Below are 22,331 nucleotides of genomic sequence, written 5' to 3' on the forward strand. Positions count from 1 at the left end.
AGAGTTGTTGTGGTCCCCGACCGCTGAGTCGGCTTTTACAGCAGCTAAGGCAGCCTTGGCAGACGCCACCATGTTGGTCCATCCGAGCCCCTCCGCCCCCACGGCCCTGACGGTTGACGCCTCTGACGTGGCGGTGGGCGGGGTTCTGGAGCAGCAGGTCGGTGGCCGTTGGCAGCCTTTAGCGTTTTTCAGCCGGCAACTAAATTCGGCCGAGCTGAAGTATAGCGCATTTGACCGAGAGCTTCTGGCTCTCTATTTAGCTGTTCGTCATTTCAGGTACTTCCTCGAGGGCCGCCCATTTGTGGCCTTTACGGACCACAAACCATTAACATTTGCTTTTTTGAAATTGTCTGACCCATGGTCGGCCCGCCAGCAGCGGCACCTGACTGCTATCTCCGAATTTACCACCGATGTCCGTCATGTCGCGGGTAAGCTTAATGCCGTTGCTGACGCCCTGTCTAGACCTGCTTTTTCCCCTATTTCGGCGGTGGACTGCGAAGTGGATCCCCAGGAGCTTGCGGAGGCACAGCTTCTGGCGGATACCGTTTCGGCTTACCGGTCCACCACTTCGGGATTGAAGTTGGCCCAGGTAGCTTGTGGGTCGGCGGGCACAAAGGTCTGGTGCGATGTTTCTCTTCCCCGTCCCAGGCCGGTAGTACCGCCCTCCCTTCAGCGCCGGGTTTTCGATGCCATTCATGGGCTGGCGCACCCGTCCATCCGCTCCACCTCTGCCTTGGTAGCAGCGAGGTTTGTCTGGCATGGCCTGCGGAAACAGGTAGCGGGGTGGGCACGTTCCTGCGTGCCCTGTCAGACCGCTAAAGTCCAGCGCCACGTCCAGCCCCCCGTACAGGATTTCGAGGTCCCGGCTGTTCGTTTTTTCCACATCCACATGGATTTGGTCGGGCCTTTGCCTTCCTCCCGGGGCTACACCCACCTCCTCACGGTGGTGGATCGGTTCACCCGGTGGCCAGAGGCTTTCCCATTGTTTGATATTTCGTCAGCGTCTTGTGCTAGGACTTTGGCCCTTCATTGGGTAGCTCGTTTCGGGGTCCCGGCAGTTATTACCACTGACAGAGGGCCACAGTTCACTTCGTCCCTCTGGGCCGCGCTTGCAGAACTGTACGGGTCCAAGTTACAACCCACGACTGCATATCACCCCCCAGGCAAATGGACTCGTAGAAAGGTTCCACCGCCAACTTAAGGCGTCCCTCAGTGCAAGGCTGGAAGGCCCGGACTGGGTAGACCAGCTCCCTTGGGTTCTGTTGGGCATCCGGACTGCTCCCAAGCTAGATCTCGGTGCGTCGTCCGCAGAGCTAGTATATGGCTCGACACTTCGAGTACCCGGAGATCTGTTTCCGGACCCTTCAGACCAGCTGCCTACAGTCCCATCAGTGTTAGCGTCTCTCCGGGAACGGGTGGGCTCCCTGGCTCCAGTTCCGACTTCACGTCATGGGTGTCCCATGGTACAGGAACCGCCTTCCCTGAAGGACTGTGAGTTCGTTTTTCTGCGAAAAGATTCCCATCGCGCCCCGTTGCAGAGGGTCTATCAAGGGCCGTTCCGGGTTTTGCGTAAGGGAACGGCTACCTTCACCTTAGACATGGGCGGCAAGAGTGAGCTCGTCTCGGTGTCCCGGCTAAAACCTGCCCATTTGGATCCGGATCAACCAGTCCTGGTCGGTCAAACCCCTAGGAGAGGCCGACCTCCGTTAGTTCCGCTCAGTCCAGGACCCCCCGTTCCGACAGTCCCTCCAGGACCCCCCGTTCCGGCAGCTCCTCCAGGACCCCCCGTTCCGGCAGCTCCTCCAGGACCCCCCGTTCTGGTAGTTCCTCCAGGACCTCCCGTTCCGGCTGTTCCGCCAAGTCCGGAACCCCCGGCTCCTGTGGTTCAGGCTGTCCCTCTCCGTACTCGTTATGGTCGCGAAATCCGGCTCCCTGCTAGGTTCCGCACCTCGGGTTCTGGGGGGGGTCATGTAGCGACCATAGAGAATGGTCCAGGTCGTCGAACCCTCGGATTGGCCAGCGAGGTCACGTGGGAACGCGACCATGGGGATTGGTCCAGGGAGCGACATCGCTGATTGGCCAGCGATGTCATGTGCGCGTTTGGCGCCCGATTTAGTCAGTTCGGCGAAGTCTTCAAGGAAGACAGTAAGTTTGTAATGGTTGTCCTTTACCTTGTTGTTTAACTCTGTATTCGAATATTGCGGCTGCAATAAACTTCTTCTACAACCAACAAGTTTCGGACTCGCCATACCACAATCATTATTGCTGGAACCAGACAAAAAGTGAACGAAGACTTCGACACAGCGAACAACAGTTTTTCGATAATTACTTTTTGAAATGAAGCCCCAAGCCTGAGGTGGGCCAAGTGGTCTTGCTCACCTGGATTTACCTGACGACCGGTTGCTACGCGCTTACGTCACCGCGACGCCGTGCGTGCGTGCGTGGCGCCAGGCGGAAGTCGAGTCGACAAGATGGCGGCCGGTCAGTCGGTGGAGTGAAGCTGGAGCAGGTCAGAGTGAGGGGATGGACGACGCGTACCTGTCTGACTCGGAGCGGCTGTGCGGGGAGCGCTGGGCCCCGGTTGGGGCCGTGGCCAGCCCCGAGGATGAGGTTGAGATCAGATGCGGCGGCGGGGCCCAGGTGCTGATGGCCGACAGCATGCAGCGGCTACAGGGCGAGCAGGAGCTGCTCAACTCGTCACTTCTCGCTCTCACCTCGCACTTCGCCCAGGTTCAGTTCCGCCTCAAGCAGATCATCAACGCGCAGAGCGACGAGAAGGAGAGGCTGCTGAAGGAGCTGGAGGATTTCGCCTTCAAGGGCTGTCCGCAGCCCTTCGTCGCCCGGGCCCTGGACGGACCACAGCTGGACAACGCGGTGAGCATCTGCCCCCATGGCAGGGTCTGGTGTAAACACTGTGCACGCGTCATTTTATGCGTCCATGCCCAACTTTTTCTCGAGTACTCATTGAGAAGTTCAAACCCACAACTTCCCACAAACTTTCCTTCTCTATGACATGGATAGGCACAAGTAAAGGAACTGCAAATACTGGACCACTCTACATTTTCTTGATCAACGTCTGCTTTGACCTGCCCTTTTCGCACCTTAATTCACTTTGTATCACTTCCAAAATCTCTCGTTCCACTGTCCCCGACTCTGTCTGAAAAAGGATCTGACCTGAAATGTCACCCATTCCTTCTTTCCAGAGATGCTGCTGGCCCACTGAGTTATTCCAGCATTTTGTGTCTAACTTTGGTGTAAACCAGCATCTGCAGTTCCTTCCTATGCAAATGCTGTAAGCTTGTTCAAAACTCAAAGTGCTGGTGGAACTTGAAGGTCAGGCAGCATCTGTGGAAGGAATGGATGGATGTTTTGGGTTGGGACCTTTCAGACTGATCAGTCTCCACAGATTCATCTACAGATGTTGCCTGATCAACTAAGTTCCTCGAGCACTGTGCGTTTCATTTGGGAAAGGTCAAGAGTGTTTAATTGTCATATGTACTGATTGGACCACAAAATTATTTCTTGCTGCAGCTTAACTGGCTCATCAAAGCTACAGATTAAGCATAGATAAATAGATTATAATGCAAAATATGATAAATTTATAATCTTAGTGCAAGATAACCTTAACAGTGCAAAACCAAACTGTAGTGCAATCATAGACACAGTCTATAGAGTGGTCCAAGAGCCTGATAGTTGTTGGGAAAGAGTTGTTCTTGAACTGATGGCTATGGTTTACAGGCTCACATATCATCTTCTTGATGGTAGAGGTCAGATGAAAGTGTTACCAGGGTGGTGTGGGTCTTTAAGATTGGTTGCCTTTTAGAAGCAGCACCTCGTGTAGATTCCTTTGATGGAGAGGTCTGTAGATGTGATGGACCAGGCATTGTCTAGTTTCTTTCATTGCTTGGCATTTGTGTTGCTAAACCAGGCTGTAAAGCAACCAGACAGTATTCTCTCTACTGCACAACTGTAGCAAAGTTTGACATCCCAAATCTCCTCCATTTTCTTGGGAAGTAGAGGCATTGATGAGCTGTTTTTGTGATTGCATTGACTTGTTGATCCCAGCATTAGAGGGATATGGACCAACTATTGGCAAATAGGACTAGCTTTTATGGCCTAGTTAGGCCAAAGGGTCTTTTTCTGTGCTGAATGATATTGACCTCAAAACCAACAAACATATGACAGAGTTCAGTCTGAAGAAGGGTCTCGACCCGAAACATCACTCATTCCTTCTCTCCGGAGATGCTGCCTGTCCCGCTGAGTTACTCCAGCATTTTGTGTCTACCTTCGATTTAAGCCAGCATCTGCAGTTCTTTCCTACACATTGTATTTACATCGCCAGATACACAATGCGTTACTAGCCTGGAATGTTGTGTGTTAAAAAATCTAGGCGGTGCCATAATAATAGTTTATAAGGAATGTAGGGGGAGATTGGAGATGGATTTCAACATCTCAGAGTTAAAATGCAACTTGTGTATCTGGCTAATTGTGAAGTGAATAACCAAATAATGAAAGATTGATACAGTGGGTATGGAGAGGGTGTTTCCAGTAATGGGAGAATCTAGGACTGGAGGGCACTTCCTCAGAATAAAAGGGCATACCTTTAGAATGTAGATGATGAGCAATTTCTTTAGCAGGACGGTGGTGAACCTGTAGAATTTATTACCACAGAGCTGTGGAGGCCAGGTCATTGAGTATTTTTACTCAATAAGCAAACAAAATTGATAGATTCTTGATGAGTAAGGGTGTCAAAGATTATGGTGAGAAGGCAGGAGAATGGGGTTGGGGTGAAAAATAGATCTGCCATGATCATATGGTGGAGCTGTTTATTCACAAAATGCTGGAGTAACTCAGCAGGTCAGGCAGCATCTCGGGAGAGAAGGAATGGGTGACGTTTCGGGTCGAGACCCTTCTTCATTTTGTGAATAAATACCTTCGATTTGTACCAGCATCGGCAGTTATTTTCTTATACCATATGGTGGAGCTGACTCAATGGGCTGACTGACTTCCTTTAAAGAATCTTAAGAATCTTTTAAAGATATCGCAGTACAATTATTGAGGCACTTAGGCAGTTCTACAGTCACTAGTCATAAATTTTGTTTGCTTATGGTTCTTCAGACTTGAAATCAAGTTATAAAATCATATTTCAAAATCAAAAACATACTTGTGTTTCTATTTTCCTATTGTTTATTTCCTTTGGTTCCCCAAAAACAAGGAATACAAATTACTCTGCTGACAAAGTTTCACAGTTAATCAGTTACTTCTGTCACACAGCACCTTTTTATACAGTGAAACTACTTGTCTTTGATTAATACCCTCTTAAGATCCTGAATGTGGCACATGTGAAATTGTATGCCTTCATTGTGGATACACTTTGTATATCATTGTGCTAGCACTAACAAAGATTACTACTAAATGTGAGTTTAAGCAGTACTACCTCAAACTGTATCAAGCATAATCAATACCTTGCCATTAAGAATATACTCTCAAGTATAAACTAGAAGATCGTATAAACGTACAATATGTTGAAACAAAATATTTGGATACTTCCAGAGTCTGCAAATTCCTCATGAAGAACGATACGGGAGGAAATTTAAGACTTTACAATTTTATGATATTCAGTTCCCTGTTCAAGTAATATTTTCTTAGATATGTTGGCTTTCTGAATGCTAATCAGGTAGATCAGGTTTTAAATTATAAGCTAATTCATTTGGGAGTGAATATATTTTGAATATATTTGTTCTATGTAAATTAAAATCGTATCAGCATGCTCAGAATGAAATAAAATCCTACTCTGCAGAAAATGGAGGGAAACCAGAGAGGGTGGAAAATTAATCAATTTTCATATTTAAATAGCAAAGGCAAATTCTGACTTTTAAATGTTATCCATTTATTTGAATGTTTAACTAAAGATTCCTGCTGTTTTAACATTTAATTGCCAGTTTATCTTTTATCCTGCCTTTTATCCTGCCTCAAGCCATACCGATGAGTATAAGGTCACATGATAGCAGAATTAGGCCATTTGACACATCAAGTCTACTCCTCCATTCAACCATGGCTGAGCTATCTCTCCCTCCTAATCCCATTCTCCTGCCTTCTCCCCTTAACTCCTGACACCCGTACTAAATAAGAATCCACCTATCTCTGCTTTAAAAATATCCATTGACTTGGCCTCCACAGCCAATGAGGTCCCTTCTCATCTCTAGCAAGTTTAGGCCCAGTGCCGTCAAACGCACACCATATGTTAACCGCCTCATCCCTGTGATCATTCTTGTAAACCTCCTCTGGACCCTCTCCAGAGCCAGCACATCCTTCCTCAGATATAGTGCCCAAAATTGCTCACAAACTCCAAATGCGGCCTGACCAAAACCTTATAGAGCCTCAGCATTACATTCCTGTTTTTGTATTCTAGCCCTCTTGAAATAAATGCTAGCATTGCGTTTGCCTTCCTCACTGCCGATTCGACTTGTAAATTAACTTTTTGGGAATCCTGCACAAGCACTCCCAAGTCCCTTTGCACGTCTGATTTCTGGATTCTCTCCCCATTTAGAAAATAGTCCACGCCTTTATTCCTACTACCAAAATGTATGACTCCACACTTTGCTACACATTTGCAACCTGTCCTAGTCCTTCTGCAGAATATCTGCTTTCTGTACACTACCTGCCCCTCCATCTATTTTCGTATAATCTGCAAACCTGGCCAGAAAGCCTTCAATCCTCTCATCCAAATCATTAATATACAAAGTGAAGAGTAGCGGCCCCAGCACTGACCCCTGCGGAGCTCCGCTTGTCACTGGCAGCCAACCAGTAAAAGCCTCCTTTGCCTTCTGCCACCCAGCCAACCTGTTATTCATGCTAGTATCTGCCCTTTGATGCTGTTGGCTGCCATCTTCCTTGGCAGCCTCACGTGTGGCACCTTATGAAAGGCTTTCTGAAAATCTTGGTATACAACATCCACTGACTCTCCTTTGTCCTGTTATTTACTTCAAAGAATTCCAGCAGATTTGTAAGGCAAGGTCTCCCCTTCACAAAACCATGCTGACTTGCACCTATTTTATCATGAACCAAGTACTCTGTGACCTCATCCTTCATAATGGACTCTAAAATCTTACCAACCACTGAAGTCAGACTAACAGCCCTATGGTTTCCACTATTCTACATTGCTCCCTTCTGGTACAGCGGGGTAATATTGGCAAATTTCCAATAGTTTGTCACTCGTATTTGCCCCCTATGTGTTACTACTGACAAATCACATCGTAGTGGAGTTGATGCTGTGCGTAACAAGCACTGGCATTGTGGCTGCGAGTGGATATTCATCTGAAGATGGATAATTCAATGGAAGCTATGTTATTAAATGTTTCGTTATAGCCATTGTGTTTGACATTTGAATTGTGTTACATTGTAATATTAATGGTGTGTGGCTTTTTGTCAGTTCCAGGAGGTATAAATTACAAAGGCCTTTGGATCAAAGAAAAGCAAGTACAGCAGGTGTGAGAAACAATGCATTTACAAACTGAATCAGCAGAAATCCCAAAGAATAATCAAAGCAGACAAATTGGAAAATGCAAAGATTATCAGTTTGATTTGTGTTAGGTCATTAGATTGAAAAAAAATTACCTTTGCATCATGGCCCAATAAATAGACTGGAAGATATAGTTGTATTAAAACAGACTATACTGACCTGCCACTGTAACTTTCTTTTTTTTTTCCTAATCAGATGTGCAGCACTTTGGTCAACGTGGGTTGTTTTTAAATGTGCTATACAAATAAAATTGACTTGACTTGACTTGACTTGACCTGAAATTTGAAGCAATTAATTCTAACATTTCAGATTAATTTTATCTCTATTCGGATCACTTAAGCAACAGCATGTTTCGGCATGTTTACTTTATACGATTTTTTTCCCATAATGAATGGAACATTGTGAATGTGAAAATTAATTCATTTGTTGCAATAACATAATTAATTAATGTAAATGAACTCGGCAAAGTAGAGAATGCAATGCCAAAACAGGGTATTCGAACATTAATTAAGCTGCTTTGATTCAAGACTGGTTTGTGCATGGCTCAAATCATAAAGTATAATTTATACACCATCTTGTGTGTTTTGAAATTAAAGCTATGAGCCAAATTCATTGCCCTTGCTCCACCATTCAATTGGTTTTTAATTTCTCAAAAAAATCGCAATGATTTTATTTCTCAAAACATTGTACATTGGTCAACATATTTTGTTTACTCCCCCCTCCCCAACCCCCCGTCCTTCATTTTGTTCTATCAATTAGAGATTTGTTTTCAGAATTGATTTCTATTTAGCTGAAATAAATCTTGTAGGTTATGTGAAGGTACAAAAATAGCACCATTTGTTCTTCCTCCAAATGCAAGGTGAAACACTTATTATTATGTAGGAAGGAACTACAGATGCTAGTTTAAACTGAAAAAAACACGCAAAGCTGGAGTAACTCAGCGGGTCAGACAGCAGAAAAGGAATAGGTGGCGTTTAGGGATGAGACTGAAGAAGGGTCTCGACCCGAAACGTCACCTATTCCTTTTCTCCAGAGGTGCTGTATGACCCTCTGAGTTACTCCAACTTTTTGTATCTAAGATTGATTATTGTATTAAGTTGGGGTCGATAAAGGTTGACTGGACATGAAACCAAGCAGCATATATTGGTGTTTTAGTGCCTCTGCAAGTGATACTGCCGGGGCTTGAAGTTGTGTTTTATAACAATTTACCAAATAAAAGTAGGATTGATCTTTTTAAAGTTACTTGAATATTCAAGATTGAATGGATTATGGGAACAAAACTACCATACGTCATTTGGTTTAACTGATAAACTTGCTTTTACTTTGATTGTTTCAACCAAATCCAATAATTTATGTTTATTTTATATTTTCTCCCCTTCTAGGAAGTAGCTGTATTTACATTTCTAATCATCGCTCAGCATTTTCCAACGTGGTTCATGTGATTTGATTCTGTATTGCGTTTCAGCTATTCTGAATTTTTTCCAACAGTTCTATTCAATGAAACAATGTACTTTCAAATTGTTCCTTTGTAATCTGTTTATTGACAGTAAATGTATGGTCCTGAACAGTTTTGGACTTGGGCCAGACTATAAATATGTGTACTTTTTCTAAAGGACATTTTAAATAAACACTGACAATGGGAAATTGTTTTTTTCTTCATGTTTGCTTCTCAGAGTGAAAGAGAGAAACTGGAACGACTCGAAGCCCAACGACAGAAACAGAGGGAACTGATTATACAACTTAAGACCCAGTTGGATGATTTAGAGACATTTGCTTATCAAGAGGGCAACCACGAATCTCTCCCACAGTCGATTGTCCTGGAACGCCAGCGGGTGAGTCCTATAACAATGTGCTATGGATCATCAAGGAGTACTTCCTCAATGATAATTTTCCTTTAGAGGTATAATCGATCAATATTCCCAGCTTCCTCAAACAATAATTAGACTTGAAGTCTCCTGAGCTTTGAGACACCAGGTGAATTTTTTTTAAAAAGACATGCGGTGTCTTCATGCAGTGAAGAGAGAAACAGGGTTAATGTTTTAATGCGCCACAAGAATCATCTCCCTAGGAAGCAATTGAGCAGTCAATTGAAAATTTATTGATTCATTTTTATTTGTAATAGTGTTAAGGGATGCAGAACTGAAGAGGTAGATGGAAATTGAGGGAAAGATCGATCATAAACTGAATATGGGAGCAAGCTGAAGGAGTTAAAAAAAATCTGTATGGAATCTGAGAATTGCAGCCAATGTTTATTGTCCATCTTCAGTTGTCTTGAGGTAGTAGTCATGTGCTGTCTTTTTGAGCCACATAGTGTTTTTGTTTCACTGTGAGGTGTTCGAGCAGATTCGGAGTCATTCATGTTCTTTAAGGTCATAAATCTTGAATGTCAGGCCAATATGCCCAACATATCAAAACGACACTGGAAAAAATCACCAATGTTGTCTTAAAAATCCTCCAGATTCATTGGAAGGCTAAATGGACCAATGTAACAATCCTCTCCTGGGTCAACATGGAGGCCCTAATTGCATTCAAACTGCTATGTTGTAGGACTGTCTAACACCAGGTGTGCACTGTAGACCCTTTTATTCTGAGCTGCGTTTTAGGAATAGAAACAAGTGATCATGGGGAAAGATTCAAGGGTGTGCTCTTGGAGAAATGCAGCATCCCTACTAACTCCTGAAACTCCCTGGGGTACATCTGCTAAAAGTGGAGAAAGAGCATTCAAGATGTTACTGGGAATGCTAGTCCATGTGTTGGATACACATGGGAACCCCTACCGAAGTGCTCCACCACACAAATTACCCACATCTGTCCTTTCAGGCACCTTCTGCCCTTCCTACATTAGCCCAGGCAGTTACTTCAGAACCCACAAAATCGGAATGGGAGCAAATCAGTCCAGGAGTTGCCAAAAAAGGATTCCACAGACCATTAAAAATACTCCCTCAATTGTAGCCACAGTTGTAATGTAGGAAACATAGTACAGGAATTCTCAAAAACAGCAATGAAATACACAGCCAAATTATCTGGTTAAAAAGAGTTAAGAGGATTAAATTTACACAGGACACCACAAAAACTCCCGTTTTTTCATTGCAGCTATAAGGTCTTTTATATTTTTCAGAAAGACAGCTGTGGCCTTGATGTAATGTCTCAAAGGCTGGTACATTTGACATGTAGCACTCCTTGGTATGGTACAGGAATGGCCATCTAACTTTCATACTCAACCTTGTATGGAAGTTGAACACTGTGCTTTCTGGCCCAGAGACGAGTGAGCTCGTGGCCACTGTACGCGGAGCCTCAAAGTTGTGGAAGAAATCCTTCATTGTTTTTTTCCTTTGATTTTTTAGGTGATCATAGATGAATTGATTAAGAAGCTACATGTGAACCTCAATGAAGATTTTAGCAGCTTGTCACCAGATGAACTCCGACATCGTGTTGATGCGGCAATTGCTCAAATTGTGAATCCAGCCAGAGTGAAAGAACAGCTGGTGGTCCAGCTGAAAACCCAGATCAATGACCTGGAAATGTTCATCAACTTTCTCCACGGTGTGTTTAACGATGAAACCACACTCCTTCAGCTTTAGCTCAATTACCGTCGATGTGTGCACTATATGCTTGTTTCAGTTTTGTTAAATACTATATTTTGTGCACTTGTGAAGTAGAGCAGACTGTTCCTCTGCTTGAATAATATTTATAAACAAAATTAACTAAGCATCTGTAAATTCTCCTGCATTTGTGCGGTATTGCTTATTTAGTTACTGTAACTAACTCCACAGAATGTTGAAGTTGTATATACAAATACTGTATGACAACAGATATAACATTGTTGCAAAAGTCAACCACACATATACCACACCCACAAAATTCTTCAGAAATCAATTTCATGAAAGCTGCATACGAATCAAAACCAAACATCTAAAATTAAATTATTCCCTCTGAAATATCATAAATCACTTTCTTCATTTCCCTTGGGCTCTTTCTCAGTCATAATCTGATTCCATCTAAACTATAAACAGAAAAGAACACTATTTAGTATTGTATATCTCATCTGTTTAATTTAGCAGGGTCAGGAGAAAGATTAGTTTTTGCCCAATCTATGTTGGCAGTTTAAAAAAATTGCACAAACTTGGGCAGGCCAGACAGCATCTTGCTGCCTGACCTGCTGAGTTACTCCAACACTTTGTGACTTTCTTTGTAAACCAGCATCTGCAGTTCCTTGTGTTTCTGTCATAAGCTGGGGCCAACAGCACCTACCTGGTTGTTTTTATTAGACTCTCAATGGCCACACATGGTTTACCTGTAATTCTAACTGTAAATCATCATGGCCAGCTGTAAGATATCAATGTGGTGTGATGATCAATGCAATGGGAGTCTTAACTCTTCCTCTCCTAAGTAAACGAAATAAGTAAAAACTCTGGCACATGCTTCAGTGAAGTTTTCAAAGAAATTCATGAACATATCACGGACTTTACCCATACCTATCACACAGGCGAAGTTGGCAGCCCCCCACAAATTGAGAATGGGAGGTGCACATGTCCTGTGCATGGAGCAAGTGGGTCCAAAGCAACAAGTTCAAGACTGTCAAGTGGAAGCCACCAAGGTAAGGTCCAGCGTTTCTAAAGCATTGTCTTTGTTTTGGATTCATGGGGCTCTTGTGATATTCCAGACAAACTCTTTTCAGCAGCACGCAACATTCTGGAGGAACTCTAAGGGTCAGTAGCATCTATGGAAGGAATGGCTCAATGACGTTTCAGACCATGATCGTTCTTCAGACAATTTTCAGCACTATAATTACCACAGTCTTTTGCCACTAAGACGGAGGTTATATAGATGTTCTAAAAAGCCTCACAATATACTTGGGAAAGTTATCCTGATTACGATCAGCTTACTCATATATTGGCTTTTGTATTGCAAAGAAAAAATCAGCAACATTCGACCATGATTGAGTTTACTTAAAAAAAATAATTAGACCTAATATGAAGTTATTTGACTCTGCAGTAATGGTTTGTGTCATATTTAATTCTTTCCCCATTGTTTTTCTGTTTTAAAGTAATTACTTGATTTTGGAAATATAGTGTTATTTATGAAAATAATTTTTAAAGTCCAGTTTCCAAATTTACAGAATCAACTTTGGGAAACGTGAGTTGCCTTTCGAGCTCCAAATGATAATACTCTTTTAATGAGTCATAGAGCTCTACAGCATGGAAACAGGCTCTTCTCCCACCTGTCCATGCCGACCAAGTTGGCATACTGGCCCTCTAAGCCATTCCTATCTATATTTAAAAAAAACATGCTGTGCTAGTGTAGCTCAGCGGGTTATGCAGCATCCTTGAGAACTTGGTGATGTTTTGCGTCAGGACCCTTCGTCGAACTGATTGTTTGGAGGGGTGGGGAAGAAAGCAAGAAGGCAGGAGGGGCAAGACAAAGGTTCTTATCTGCATATCTATCCAAATGTCATACTGCAACGACTATATTTTATTGTCATTAGACTTAACAAAGACAATTTTGAGGGAGAATAATTTCACATGACTAGGATTGCATACAAAATATATCATCCAAGAAGCGCTTTGGAGCTGATTTAAAAATAAATGTTTGCCTTCTCTGTTTTGCAGTTGATCCAGAAACGGCAAGGAAAATAAGAGCGACTGGGTTGAGCCTCATGCGCCGAGCACTGGCGGTGCTGCAGATGTTTGCTGTTAGTCAGTTTGGGTGTGCGACTGGTCAGATCCCGCGTGGATTGTGGCAGCCTGATGAAAGCAACAAGGACTACAGTCCACTGCTGCTGAAACTAGAAGGAGCTGTGGATAAAGTTAAGCGGCTGGCGTTAAGTCAACAAGCAGAAGACCATGTGATCAGCAGCCGTGATCTTTTTCTCGGTCGGAAGAACGAGCTTATAACAGCTGTGCGAAAAGAGTTGGCAATATCCCTCCGAGACCTGATGAGCCACGGTTTGTATGCTTCCTCTCAAGGGATGAGTTTGGTTCTAGCCCCAATTTCATGTCTCCTTCCCTCGTTCACAGTCGCTGCACAAACCTTGCATCCTTGGCAACTGTTTGTAAAATATTACAATACCAGAAATGGCCAAGCTTTTGTAGAATCTCCTGCTCGCAAGCTCTCTCAGTCTTTTGCCTTGCCGGTGACCGGGAGTGGTGTTGTGACTCCTAAACAAAGTTTACTCTCTGCTGTTCATACTGTCCTTGTTGAGCATGACCCTTTCAAGCGGAGTGAAGATTCAGAATTTAAGGCCTTGATATGCATGGCATTGAATGAGCAGCGTTTGGTTTCCTGGACAAACCTGATTTGCAAATCTGGAACACTTATCCGGAATCACTACCAGCCATGGAGCTACATGGCTTCAACTGGGTTTGAGAGCACACTTAACATTCTTAGTCATCTCAGCAACCTGCACTTCAATCTGCCCTTCGACACTGCAGTCAGACAATTAAAAAATATCAAAGATGCTTTTTAAAGTTTTCTGATCTGCTTATTTTATTCAGAGGGTTTAATTTTGTTCTATTTAAGATTAATTTAGTTGTTACAATAACTTGCAAATTAAATGATGCTGCTCTTTTATGAATTATAAAACCTCAACTAAATGTTTGGGGCATGTTTCGAATTCATACAATCTTTTTTTTCGCCCAGTGGTCAATTACAGTTCTATTTTAATTCAAATTTAAATGGCGACATGTAAGTTTTTATAAAATTACATTTATAAAATACGATAGATTCTTCGTTGGATTACAGGATGTGCTTCTATATAAAGCCGTCAGCAAAGTGTAAAGAGATTACAAGGAATGGGACATTTGGGTGAAGTGCAGATATTATTGCAAATCTCGATCACTATTTAAATTGATCATCTCTTAAAAAGGAATATTTCCTGCTGTTGGATAGAGGACTTGATTGTGGATTTTGTTTTTGTGCTAACTTAAAAAAAATGCTTGCAGCCGTTTGAAGACTGACCACAATCATTCACATGATCTTTTTCATCATTTTTTAATAGTTAGTCAGACGAATGTCCGTTATAAAAAGACACGTACCCATTGCTGCAAACTGGCTAAGAAGCAAACGAACTGCAAGTTGTGACAGGCAGCATGTCTGGAGAGAAGGAATGGGTGCCGTTTTGGCTCCAGAGATGATGCCTGCCCCGCTGTGTTACTCCAGCAATTTGCGTCTAGCTTTGATTTAAACCAGCATCTGCCGTTCTTTCCTACACGAACTGCAAGCTGAAAAGGGTATTCAATGAGGTTCCTTTGTTAGAAAATCTTGTCCTAAAGTAAATATTGTCATGGGATTGCTTTTGCCAAACTTATTGGGAAATCTATTTTAGATTTTTGCATTGAATTGTTGCCCTGTTTGCACATCAGCCATAAGCATAGCTTTGGATTTGTAAAATGAGTTTTTTGGGCCCCGCTGACTGCTCCAATGTATCGCCCTTTTTTAATTACAAAGGACCTGCCCTTAAACCTAACGGTTTGGCTTAATTAGCTTCTCATGTGGGACAATGCTTTGGAAACCCATGACCTACCAATCCATGGCATTTGTGCATTTCAGCATCAACAAGCTGTGCACCGAATATCTCCAATGTTCTTGCTGTATCATTCTGTACTTTTGTCTTACAAATTAGCTTTGTACTGTCAGGATATTGGGTATGGCATATGATGTAACTGACTACTGTAAGCACCCTGTGTTTGATCTAGGGTGTGACATTTTCTTTAATTTTTTAACTATCAGCTGCTCTTGCTAACAAGAGGATCTGTTACATGGTTGTTATGATTAGATTGTTATTTGTGATTATTTAAAATATCTTTAATTCAAATCATTTACATTATATATATATATATATTCAGATGTAATATATTCAATGAATCATATGTTGACTGTCGAGGATGTCTTAGGAGAAATCTTTTAAATCTATTTTATCCTGGCTTTTCTTTTGCTTAGGTATTATTCATGTTTGTGTTATACTGTTTTTGGTACACTCATCCATAGCATTTGAAGTGAACATGTAGAACAGAGTATTTTGTGTTTTGGGTCATTTTCTGTGCTGTAATCTTATTTTGCTCTAAATTATTTTACAAACGCTATGTCTTAATCGTTAAGTGTAATTAATGGCTTCTTTGAGAGGTCAGTGAAAATGGAATCCATTGACAATGGCCTTGCACTGGTTATCCCACAACCTGAGGTAAACTCTGTCCCTCAGAGTCACGAGAGAAAATTTACACATTTTCAAAGTCCTTGGTTATGCTTAGCAAAATATGGGTGAGAGATATTTCAGTGTACTATCGGGAATACAAAAATTCCTTGCAACATAGCAATGCCCAGAAGGAACGGCTTGATTATTGGCACGTGTCAGGTCCACATCCTGACTCCTGTCAACACAACCAAAATGGCCACCAAGCATCCTTGGTCTTGGATATTAGGTTGCCCTTTAAAAAGCTTTTTTTTTTAAATGTAGATTGTGACGTTGCATCTAGATTCAAATCATATTTCAGGCCATAGGTTAAGTAGGATGTTGGTTGCTTTTGAGGTGCTTGAGATGAGAATCAGTTCATTCACTTTAGTTAAGGTGCCCTGGGGCAGTTGTTCTTCTTACTACAAAGTTGCATCTCCCTTACAGATGTGTTTTATTAACTTTAGTTACCGTGGTTGCTGCAAAACCTCGTGATGCAGTTACTGCTAATTGCGTTGGGTGTGCTTTCTGTCTCCTGCTGATAGTGTCCCTGCTGCTAGAAGTGTACGTTGGCTGCTGCTCTATGCAACCCCTTCCATGCCCCCAATCGCCCCTATTCCAACCAACTTCTGCGATTGACAATAGAGGAGCAGGTGTGCAATATTCATTGTCCTTGGAATGGTGACATTTTTTCCCCAGGTAGTGGCTGCTTGTTTTTCAGCATTAATAGTTGTGTCAACCTCGTATAACTTCCTCTAGGAGTTTCTCCAGGTTGCATTTACAGTCTGTCTTGATTGATTTTGTTTGCAATGCAGTATGAAACAGTAGGGCTATAGTTTGAGCTCCTGATTCCGCACGTTAGAGGTTACTGAATTTGTATCCTAGGCCGTCAACTCATCTGTATTATATGTATTTTTTAAGCATGTTAGATTTAAGGATGCAATGGAGTGAGGCTGGCACTGATCCATGTAGGTTATATTGTACTTTTGCTACTACTCTGGGTCTTGACACCCAATTATAGGCTTGTACCATAGAGCTGTCACTGTGAAACTACTGTCCTTTGAGATATAACAACAGGCCTCCATCTGACTGTCTCGATTAGCATCAAAGGTCCCTCGTGTTCAGACCTGTTTTTCCCACCAGTCAACACCATCTAAACACATTAACCAGTTAAACATCTGTTTAATGTTTGGAAGGGTTTGCTGTTACTCATTCACCACACATCAACAGTGATTCATGGTTGGCAAGTGCGTTGGATGTGATTTTGATGAGAAACGGTGCAAATTTTCTTTCCAAAGATGAATTGAACCGTGTTGTTTTCAAGCTCAGTAGGGAAAGATTGTCTGAAATATTTTGAACTGATTTTGTTGATTACAAATGCTACTGTGCTCCTACATTAGAAAAAAAATCCTTATTTTGCATTAAATCCTCGGAATACAGTTTTCCTGTCCAACATGGTTTAGCAAGGCAGTTGTAATCCGCAAAGCATATGTTTGGAACAAAATAACAGAAAATGCTATAAATACATCGCAGTTCAGGCAGCATCGGTGGACACGAATACACAAAGTAGAAGTGGGAGCTCTCCAAGCCTCCTCTACCATTTAGCCTATGCTTCTGTGAATCACCACCCTGTCCTGGATCCCTTTGCTTAAAAAGATATTGTCACACAAGAACACAAGACACAAGAAAATAGGAGCAGGACTAGGCCAACCGCCCCCTCGAGCCCGCTCCGCCATTCAATACGATCATGGCTGATCCTACCCCAACCCCCTTCCCACTATCGCCCTTCTTCCCACCCAAAAGAACCGTGTGATCTCCTGGGAGAGGCGAAAAAACGGATAAAAACCAGGCCAATTTGGGGGAAAAATTCGGGAAATTCCTCTCCAACCCCAAGCTAGGCGATCGAAACTTGTCCAGGAGCTTACTCACGTCTTACTATACTAACCATAGCTCATGTCTACTTCCCTGCCCGCTCCCCGTAACCCCTAATTCCCTTGTCTATTAAAAAACAATCTATTTCTGTTTTAAATTTATTTAACGTTCCTGCATCCACAGCTCCCTGAGGCAGCGAATTCTACAGACTAACCACCCTCTGAGTGAAGAAGTTTCTCCTCATCTCAGTTTTAAAAGAGCCCCCTCTTATTCTAAGACTATGCCCCCGAGTTCTGGTCTCCCCGAACATCGGAAACATCTTTAGCGCATCCACCCGATCAAGGCCCCTCACGATCTTATACGTTTCAATAAGATCGCCTCTCATTCTTCTGAACTCCAATGAGAAAAGTCCCAACCTACTTAACCTTTCCTCATATGTCAACCCCCTCATCCCTGGAATTAACCGTGTAAACCTTCTCTGCACTGCCTCCAGAGCAAGTACATCCTTTCTTAAATATGGACACCAAAACTGCACACAGTATTCCAAATGCGGTCTTACCAATACTGTATACAGCTGCAGCAACACCTCCCTACTTTTATACTCTATCCCCCTGGCAATAAAGGCTAAGACTCCATTGGCCTTCCTAATCACTTGCTGCACCTGCATACTAACTTTTGCAGTTGGGAATGTTTTGTTGATGACCTGTAGCCTTTGATCAGTGCCATCTAATCCAAGTATTCCAGTGTTTTATTTTTTGTTTGAAACAGAACATTAAGCTAAACCTTGTTTCTAAAAAGAAAAGTATGTGTCTATTTATTTATTAAATGTGGTTAACTCATTCTACTTCATTCTGCATGAGAGAGGAGACCAAATTTGGCTTGGTGGTGGACTATGGTTGTTGGGCGATGGCTCGGTAGTTCCAGACTTTAACATTTCTGCTCAGTTTCTACTTGACAGCCCCAGAGTTAATAATCACCAGTTCATTTAATGCTATTAGTTTTAGTAATTTATTTTAGCCCCATTACATATTGAGACAGTATCAAGGGAAGGCTATAACATGTCTTGACTCGCCAAAAGATAAGTAACAAAATCAAAATAAGTTAAATAAGCAGTGCCGCCGCCTTTAAATTTAACGATGCTGTCAGTATGAGAAAACTTTTATCAAAGGCCTTTGCTAATATTTCCATCCAAAAACAAATTTCTTTGCAAATAGAAATGTTTGTGAAATCACCACCTCACCAAAAAAATGGCAACAGGATGGAGACCTATTGACTATGTTGCAATTCTGGAATATACTTAATTTCTCTGGCATTAAAATCTTTAATTATCATATCATCTAGGTTATGAATTTCTGGATGAAGGTGAAAGCTGTGGAATGTAATTATATACATGAGGTAAATGTATATTTTGGGGTTTATTGTAAAATTACGTAGCAGTGTATCTGGCATGAATTATAGTTGTATGTTCTAAATGTAGAATAAAATTCTGAATATCACATTATTTGCATTCCGTTTGTATTACTGTAATTAATATTTGATCTATTTCTAATGCACAACAAAAATCAGACAATGGGTGCCAGTTTGCCCTGGTTGAGTCCAGATGTTGTGAATTGATATCTCGTGACACTTCCTTTCATTTGAAATGCCAGGTGAATGTTTGACATTTAATACTCTCCACATTTATAATGCATTGCAAATCATTTCCAAAACCACCTGTAAAGTTGGCTTAGAAATGGCCTAGATTTCACTGCAGTTTCTCGCTTAATAAAAGGATGAAATTCCACCTATTCCCTGATTGCACAAACAAATCCATGTCCTCTTCCTCCTGTTCCAATTATGTTGGTGACATTTTATTCCCAAAGTTGAGTTTGGATTTTTACATCTGTGTGCATTGTACTGTACAGATGTTCTGGAATCCAACAACGTTAACTACAAATGGCAACAGTGCAGTAGTTCAGGACTCCCCTTCATTATTTATTCAGAAAAATCTTTGTTTTCTTTTATGCAATCACGATCGCTGCTTGGATTTTTTTACTCTTGTGGATTTTTTTCACAGTCATCGATCAACTGTTCAGTACATCCTTTAAACAAATAGGATTGATTGGTGGCCTTCCCATGCCTTTTGAAAATCATGTAAAGCACTTTAGAAACAACATGTAAATTCTGCACTGTCTAAATTTAATAGTCAGTGTAAAGTTTTATTGCTGGGCAAAAATCTTTTTCCAAGCAAAACCTGTGGGATATATATTACAGTTTAAAATTAAAATGTGTAAATATATGACAATTACATTTCTGTTAAAACGGGAAATAAAAGGGATGGTTTGGTCAAATCATTTTGTCTTGGTCAATCTTTCCAGCTACAGTAATCCATGTGTATTGAATTTTAGAATGGTAAAGCAAAATGTTTTAGTCAGAGCAATTAACTTGCTAATATTTGAATCTTTTTGGAAACAGTCATTAAGTGCCTGGAGGCCTCTTCCATATACAATTTCAGAGTGGATGGAGAGTAAAGATCACTGGACACTTGTTATTTGATGAGTTATAATAAAAAATATATACTGCAACTATTTATTCACTGGTTGTGATGTCGGATTTTGATGCAATTCCTTGAATCTAAAGAACTATCGTCAGTTTCAAGCTGGTGTTTGTAGTAATTTTGTTTTAAACAAAGACTTTTTCACCAGTTTTACACTGCCTTTAGGCTAAGCTTTGGTCAACTGTGGGTCCTGTCCATTTAATTTACTCGCTGAATCTGATTTGTTTTATAATGCCCCACTGTTTGGAATTTAGTGTTGTTGCTCAAACCTGAGTTGCATTGTACACACTGTTCTCCTGGGGGCTTAATCTCTGCAGTTGTGAATATCTGCTCATATATGCAGTCTCGTGATTATTTTTACTGCATTTTAATGTCATTGTGCAATCACCCACTGTTGAGAATTTCATTACTCAGCGACCACAACCATCTGCTGACTGATGTAGGTATTACCAAGATCTAGTTCATGTGGGAAGGGCAGCAACAACGTTCAGAAACTTACTGAAAATGTTGAAAAAAAAACTCGACATGCAGTATCCAGTGAGAGATGAATATTAATATTTCAGATCTGGGATTTTAAATCAGAACTGTTATAGTTATTCAGTCTGAAAAAAGGGCCTGAAATATCCTGTCCATTCCCTCCACATATGCTGCCTGGTCTACTTCCTCCAAAACTTTGTTTTACTTGCACTATAGTTAACGTATATTACCTACACTCAACTATACTATTTGTTTTGTAGTTAAAAAGATAGATAAAAAGATTCCTCTTCCATCCTGGATTCTGTTGCTCCTCTTAAAATGAAAAAGCCTAAGCCCAAAGGTCGGCCATGGCTCAATGACACCACCAGAGCCCTAAGAAGGGAGTGCAGAAAATCAGAACAGAGGTGGAGATGTGATAAGCTTCAAATTTCCTTCGAAATTCTGAGAAACAATCTTCTCAAATACCAGGAAGCAGTAAAGTCTGTGAGAGCACAATATTTTTCTGACCTTATCTCCAAAAACTCTCCTATTTAGCACTATTACCTCTGTCACATGTCCCGCCCCCAGTACCAGCTTAGTTGGGTCCCCTGCTAAGTGCGAAGAATTCTCTAAATTTTTCACTAGCAAAGTTGAGAACATTAGAATGAATATTTCCCCTCCCACCCGTGACCTAGCTGTCTCACTGGTCTGCTCATCTAAATTGGACTGTTTCCAACCCGTCACTCTATCCTCTCTTGCAAAGCTTGTCTCCAATATGAAACCTGCAACCTGCCCCCTTGACGCTGTCCCCACTGCCCTTCTGAAGGATGTCATTGCAATAGCCGGTCCCAGCATCCTCTCTATCATCAACAGTTCTCTGGCCACTGGCACTGTTCCAACCTGTTTCAAGCACGCGGTGGTCCAGCCCCTCCTGAAAAAACCTAACCTAGACCCCACCTTGCCTAGCAACTACAGACCCATTTCCAAACTGCCATTCCTGTCAAAAGTCCTTGAAAAGGCAATTCTAAATCAATTACTGCCTTACCTACACCAAAATACCATCCTGGAAAGTTTCCAGTCAGGTTTCAGGGCCCACCAAGAGTCGGCCTTGTTGAAGGTACACACCGACCTGCTTCTCGCCATCGACACCGGCAACTGTGCAATCTTCGACCTCAGCACAGCGTTCGATACAGTGGACCACACCATCCTTATTGACCGTCTCCGGTACGGGGTTGGCGTTGATGGCACTGCCCTGAGCTGGTTCGTTTCCTAGCTCAAAAATAGGAGTTTCTCCATCAACATAGGCAATTATTCCTCTTCCCCAGCTAGCCTCTCCTGGGGGGTTCCACAAGGCTCCATCCTAGGCCTCATTCTCTTCTCTCTATACATGCTTCCCCTCGGCCAAATCATTCAAAGGCACGGCATTTCTTTCCACTGCAATGCGGATGACACACAGCTTTATCTCCCCCTGAAACCCAACAATTGGTCAAATTTAATCAGCCTCATGCACTGCCTTGAGGACATAAAATGTTAGATGGCACAGAACTTCCTTCAACTAAATGAGAGCAAATCTGAGGTCATCCTATTCGGCCCCCCCGACTCCATCAAAACGATAACAGGCAGCCTTGGAAGCCTATCCTCCCTAGTCAAACCGCATGTCAAACACCTTGGCGTGATATTTGACTGCACTAAAATTTGACAAGCAAGTCAACGCTGTGGTAAAAGCCAGCTTCGTACCATAGCTAAAAACCATACCATTCCTCCAATTTGACATTTAA

At 42.1% G+C, this 22,331-nt stretch overlaps 1 protein-coding gene across 2 annotated transcripts; it reads left to right on the forward strand.

Annotated features, from left to right (window-relative positions):
• The first annotated feature begins 2,452 nt into the window (after positions 1-2,452).
• Positions 2,453-19,057, forward strand: rundc1 (RUN domain containing 1). 2 transcript variants are annotated; one of them, XM_078424513.1, is made up of 6 exons: positions 2,478-2,874; positions 7,433-7,488; positions 9,196-9,354; positions 10,867-11,065; positions 12,009-12,119; positions 13,132-19,057. In XM_078424513.1, the coding sequence occupies exons 1-6, from the start codon at positions 2,622-2,624 to the stop codon at positions 13,986-13,988; spliced, it is 1,635 nt and encodes a 544-aa protein (XP_078280639.1). In that variant the 5' UTR covers positions 2,478-2,621; the 3' UTR covers positions 13,989-19,057. The 2 variants fall into 2 exon arrangements, with proteins under 2 accessions (XP_078280638.1, XP_078280639.1); XM_078424512.1 differs by lacking the exon at positions 7,433-7,488 and having other exon boundaries at positions 2,453-2,874.
• The last annotated feature ends 3,274 nt before the right edge of the window (positions 19,058-22,331 follow it).

This window comes from Rhinoraja longicauda, chromosome 29, assembly GCF_053455715.1.
Source record: "Rhinoraja longicauda isolate Sanriku21f chromosome 29, sRhiLon1.1, whole genome shotgun sequence".
NCBI classification, from domain to species: domain Eukaryota; kingdom Metazoa; phylum Chordata; class Chondrichthyes; order Rajiformes; family Arhynchobatidae; genus Rhinoraja; species Rhinoraja longicauda.